The 5,848-nt window shown below is 57.3% G+C and overlaps 1 protein-coding gene across 1 annotated transcript; it reads right to left on the bottom strand.

Annotated features, from left to right (window-relative positions):
• Positions 1-3,670: 3,670 nt before the first annotated feature.
• Positions 3,671-4,788, bottom strand: LOC104507731 (prolactin-releasing peptide receptor-like). The gene has a single exon (XM_010149098.1). The coding sequence runs from the start codon at positions 4,786-4,788 to the stop codon at positions 3,697-3,699; it is 1,092 nt and encodes a 363-aa protein (XP_010147400.1). The 3' UTR covers positions 3,671-3,696.
• Between the last annotated feature and the right edge of the window lie 1,060 nt (positions 4,789-5,848).

The following is a 5,848-nucleotide window of genomic DNA, read 5'->3' as shown; positions in this document are numbered from 1 at the left end:
GGCAGGGTGCCTTTGCCATGCATCCTTCGTCCCAGATTAGGGGGCACTTACCACCCAGGTCCATTTTCCCGCTAAGCTGCATGAGGCAGAAATACTTTTAGTACCTCCAGGCAATTTTACACCATCCCAGTGCCTCTATGAAAACGCCAGATGGCAAAAAGGCTCCGTTTCACCCAGGCTCGTGGAAGATGGGATGATGGTTCCCACCCTGAGACACTCAGAGCTCCTCTTGATGCCGCAGACCAGCGGGGACTTCGAAGCGATGCTGGTGCGGAGAAATCGCCGTGTTGAATAGGAAACCCCCATGGTTCAACCCGGAAAAAATACAGCTTGCATACACCAGCATTAAAAAGTGGCTCTTAGACCCCATTACCATTTTCTTTGCCCGGTTTTTGTGCTGCCTGCTGACATTCTGGTGTCGGTTTGGGGTTTATGTCGCTAACGGGCAACTTTTTTGCAGGAGGATATACCCCGAGGTTTGGGTTTGTGCCTTTTCCTGGCACTTTTGCTCCTCTCGCCTTGCAGCTCCTGTCTTTCCTGCCACTGGCAGCATCCCGACCTCGTGCCCGAACGTTGCCTTTCTGGTGAGGAAGGTGGACGTTGGTGTCGTCCGTCCCGTCTCTGCCAGCCAAGGCTGCGAGGCTAAGCTGGCACTGCAGCGGAGGGGTGGGAAAGCCGCGAGCCTAAGCTGGGGATGATGCTCAAACCCAAGGGACATCCCCATATCCCCACTGTCCCTTCCAGCTTGGGGAGCCCGCCCGTCGAGGGGTGCTGCCCCACGTGGAGTGGAGCAATCCTCAAGGCCAAAAGATGCCATGGTGGTTCAACACCCTTCAGCTCCATCCTGAGCTTCATCTAACGAAGAAACCACCTGTTCCGGGGGGCTATGGGTGAGGGTGCACGACCTTGCGAAAGCAAGAAGCAATATTGCTGGTGAGTGTTACGAGGACCAAGAGGCCCGTGGCTGGAGGGGAAGCTGTGGGGCCGCAAAGCCACATGTGCGAGGCCACTGTCGCTACGTGGTAACCCATATCCATGTCCTGGCCGTGTGCTCTGGGAGCAAAGCCTGCAGCTGGGCTTGGCAGCGAGGGGGCAGCGGCTCGGAGGCCGCCCTCACCCCAAACACCGCAGATGGACAGGTACAGGGTGTCTGTAGCGCTGCAGTGAGAAATCAGAGTGAATTAAAACACGTCTGGAGCCACCATCCCATCAAAAAAAACCCCACACGTCCAACCTTTCCTCTCCAGCCAGAGCTGCTCCTTCGCAGAGCTCTCCCAAACCCTCAGCCATCATTTCCCCAGCCCTGATTTCCGACTGACGCCCGAGGATCTGCCACCGACAGCGACAGAGATAAACACATCCAAACCAATTGGCTTCCCAGGATGTGATTAAGCGGCAGTCAGGAACAGCTTATTTTTGTTGGGTTTGAATCAACGCAAACGCACAGCTCGAGCTTTTTAAGCCTTTATTAGAGGGAAGGACAAGCAGTGCACCTCCTGTTTGCTCCTGCAGGTCGGGTGATCCGGGCTCTGCCCCACGCACAACCTGCGTGGCCACGGGAAAGCTGCGGGACGCAGAGCGAGCCGCTTTGCGGGTACGCGGCGGAGGTGACCAGCATCCACCTCCCTCCGCATTCGGTGGGTCCCCGTCTCCACCGGTCACACCGCAGAAGGTAACACGGTCCTTTGAGGACCACCGTAGAGATCTCAGCAGGGAGGGGAGGGGGCAGCAGCTCATGCCTGAGCACAATGGGAGTGGATTTGGGATCCTGCTAGGGTCTGACCCGCTGTGTTTGCACTGGAGGATGCCAAGCTGGTCTCTGAAAGCACAAATGATGGCCAGCGCCACGGAGAGCTGTCACGTGGTGGCAAGGACATGCCGCCCAGGGGCAGTAAAGTCTGTCCCCAGGCACAAAGAGCAGTGGGAGATACATGGCTCAGCCCCACGGAGCACAGCAGCCGATGGTGAACCAAAGGCATGGCCTTGGGTGGCCAGCAACGCTCATGTCCCTGAGACTCGGAGCTTATGGTGACGCTGGTGCCTGCGGGCTGTCCCCGAAGGCTCCTCTGGGAGATCAAGAGGTTCAAACCAAGTTGGGCATCTGGGTACAAAGAGACAGTGACTTCTCGGTGTGACCCAGCTGACGGGGCACAGATACACCAGGCACCTGGAGACACCAAGGAGCATCCAACAGGCAAATCCACCCCTTATCCTGAGCTTATGGGTGAGAGCAGCCCATGGGCAGGACTCCCACCTCCACCCAAGGAGCTTGGATGTGGGCAATCTTAAACTATCCTGAGAGTGGGGGCTGAGGCGTCTTCCCCAGCAAACACATCACTTGGGATCTTTCTGGTTGCCCCGTCCCCTTCCGTCCTACTTGGCTACGAAGAGCAGCGCTAACTCCATGGATGCGCTACGTCTGCCTTGTTGGGCTGCACGCTGTCGGCTGGAGAAACTGGGACCCTCCAGCCTGGTTGCAGGGGTGGCTTCTTCAGAAAGCCAAGCAGGTTAGTTCAAAACAAGCCATCTGCTCCCGATGGCCGCGTGCTCCCACACCATCTGGGCCTGAAGAATGCACATTCCTGAATGTACACGGTCCTTTTGCCGATGAGCCGCAATTTAGAAGAAAAAAATGCAGAGCAATTTAACTGCTACCTGCGAGAGAGCGCCCGATGTTCTTCCAGAGGCAGGAAGAGCTCTCTGTTGCTTAGGAACAATCTTTATCCTGCAAAATGAAGACCTACGCGCTCCAAAGAGTTTTTTGAACACACCCGATGTGTGCTTGTCTTGCTCAGAAGCTGAGCCGCCTCCTGAGTACGGCGGGGGGAGGATCTTTGTGCCCCAAGTACAGCGCTGGCTGCCGACTGTACCCAGGCATGATTCAAGATACAGGGTGTATGCTCCACACCCTGCCACGAGCTGAGATACAGGGTGTATATGCTACACCAACCACGATTCAAGATACAGGGCATATGCCCACACCCTGCCACGAGCTGAGACACAGGGTATATGCCTGATTCCAAACCATGATGTGAGAGACAGTCTGTAAAAGCCCAATGGGAAACTCGCTCATCCCAGGCAGCCCCCACTGTCCTACCCCACAGCCCCGGAACGTGGCTCCTCCTGCATGACCCGGCGCTGGCAGGAACATGGCTCCGACGTTTCTCCTCAGCAGGTAGAGCAGGCGCAGAAATGGAGGCAGGCTGTGGCCGTGCTGACGTGGAGGCATTTCTGAAAACTGAGTCTGATGGAGAACTGAAGGCTAGCTGTGTGCCCAGCCATTAATCTGGGCACTCCTCCGTTGTTCTGTTTCAACGAGCCAAGCGACTGCTCTTTCACTGACACGTCTGTTGAGCTGGGTCAGGTGGCAACACCTGCGGCTGCTCCAGCTGTCTGCATGTGGGCTAGCAGGCACGTCCTGCCCCGAAGGACTCTGCCTTTGCCCGGCCGCCGTGTTTGTTGTTGCACTGGTTTGTTTTCCCCAAAGAACAAAACAACCTGGAGCTGCCCAGAAGAGCTGCTCCTCGAGGCCACAGCCCATCGGTTTGTTCCCTGGTCCTCGCTCTCCTTGCCAGGCACGAGAGACCTCTCCTGGAGCAGCAACATGCCACCGCGACTGGCCACCAGCCCCTTCGTCCCGTCTAAAGCAAAGAGCACACCAGGTCCAAAAGCAAAATGGATCTTGGGGTCCTTCTGTTATGAGAATCTCATTTGCAAAGCTATCTTATCCGAGACCCCGGTGGGAGCGTCGGCCAGGGTGGAGCAGGTGTTGAATCGAGAAGCCTTGCAGGACATAACGCTGGAGCTCTTCTTCTTGCGGTAGAAGTAGCTGCTGAGGTGGAACCAGAACTTGTCATGGAGGGAGGCATAGATGAAGGGGTTGTAGCAGGCAGAGCTCATGGCAATCAGGTGGCACGAGACCTGGATGACGTTGACGTACCTCTTGTCCAGGATAATGAACTCCTCGTCGATGTCCCTGATGAAGTTCACCACCTGGAGGGGCAGCCAGCAGAGAGCAAAGCACACCACCGAGACGGTGAGCACCCGGAAGGTCTTCTGCTTGGTTTTGTTCCATTTGTCTCGGCAGGGATGGGCAGCGCCCGGCACGTTCCTCCTCCGCAGGCGGTAGGTGATGGCGCAGAAGGAGACCGACACCGCCAGCAGCGGGAGCATGTAGGACAAGAGGAGCATCAGGCACGAGTACAGCAGCCGCTCCCTCTCTTCGTGCTTCCAAAACTCTTCGCAGATGATCATGTCGTGGCCGATGGTGTTGAGATCCAAGTAGTGGGTGTGCAGCGAGGTGGGAAGAGAGGCCATGATGGACAGTAACCAAATGCAGGCCACAAGGCAGATGCAGGACCTGCGGCTTATCCTCCTGCGAATAGGGTACGCCACCACAACGTAGCGGTCGATGGCGATGGCGGTGAGGGACAGCACCGAGACGAAGACCGTTGCCGCCTGCATCAGGGTGACGAAGTAGCACATGAACACCCCAAAGAGCCAGCCCCGCACCTCGAAGGCGTAGGAGACGGTGAGGGGGACGCAGGCGAGGCACATGATGAAGTCGGCTGCCGCCAGGTTCCCGATGAGGAAATTGGTGGTGCAGTGCAGCTTCTTGGTGAGAGTGATGAGGAGGATGAGGAAGAGGTTCCCCGTGCACGCCACTGCCACCAGTGTGGCATAGAGCGGGATGAAGAGGGGCTTCAGCTCCAGGAGGAGGTCCAGGCCAGTGAAGAGGGGGGCTGAGCTGTTCTGCCAAGAGTCATTGGGCAGCTGGTGGTGAGCCATGCCGTCCCTCCTGCTGCCGATGCTGCTGCACCGTGCCTCGAAGTCAGAGACGAGACGGTCAGCCCTGAAGGGGGAAGAAACGCGCTGGAGTTGTACTTCTGGCCCCAGGGTCTCGGTCCTCTTGCACAGCCCCGTGGGGATGCACCCGCTGATGTAAAAGATGCTGTGAGCTTCTGAGAGTGAACGTGCCGCGTGGCAGAAACAGCGGAGCTTTGGTACGGAGAAAACCTGGCTACGAGATGGTTAACCAGCTGGGGAGGTCTGCGGGGAGCTGGCAGCTGGAGGAGGAAAGCAGCTCATGGAAAGGAACATGGGAGCTGTGCTGACACAAAGCAGAAAAAAAAGGCAATCCTGTACTGTTTTGCTTCTCATTTTTCCCCTCTCACCCCCAGCCCAACCGGCCAGCCAGCTCGACAGAAGGCTCCTCTCCATCTCCCTGCCCTCCCGTCTCTCTCTGTCCTCTCTGTTCCCCATCCTGTGGGGTTATTTTACCCCGTTGGTTCCTTCTCCAGCACCCACGGATCCCGGGCTTCTCCTGCCCCGCATGGTTTTCTCCTGCCTTCCCTGGTAGCGACCACGGCGGGGGGAGCACAGCATTCCACACATCCACAACCAGCTCACAGCCGCATGCAGGCTGATGTCAGAGGGATTCGGAAAGTATGGAAATGGAGAGTTACCCTCCCACACCCTCCTCTCGGACCCCACTCTGCCGAATGTCCCAGCTCACCCCCTCACCAGCACCAGGACAGTCTTGTCACTGCCAGTGGAGAGGCAAAACAGCGTTAATTAAGTAGCTCCTGTAATTAACTGAGAGATACTGTCATTTCCTACTTTCCGGCTGCACACGCAGCGAGTAACACGGCTCCCGGCTCCTGTGTCCTGCCCGGAGCGGGAAAGCAAAACCCAGATGGGAACTGGCAGCCGAGAAGCCGATACAATGGTTCATTGGAAGGATGAACACACAGCTTCGTTCCCTCGCCAGGGTCGAACCAGCACGTCTGAGCCCCGACACGATCCTGCAACTGGTACTGAACCCCACAGCTCTGCCTGGGTTACTGGC

The sequence above is a fragment of the Eurypyga helias genome, unplaced genomic scaffold, assembly GCF_000690775.1.
Source record: "Eurypyga helias isolate BGI_N326 unplaced genomic scaffold, ASM69077v1 scaffold38803, whole genome shotgun sequence".
In the NCBI taxonomy this organism is placed as follows: domain Eukaryota; kingdom Metazoa; phylum Chordata; class Aves; order Eurypygiformes; family Eurypygidae; genus Eurypyga; species Eurypyga helias.
The sequence above is the reverse complement of the archived record's forward strand: the minus strand, read 5'-3'. Positions and strand labels throughout refer to the sequence as shown.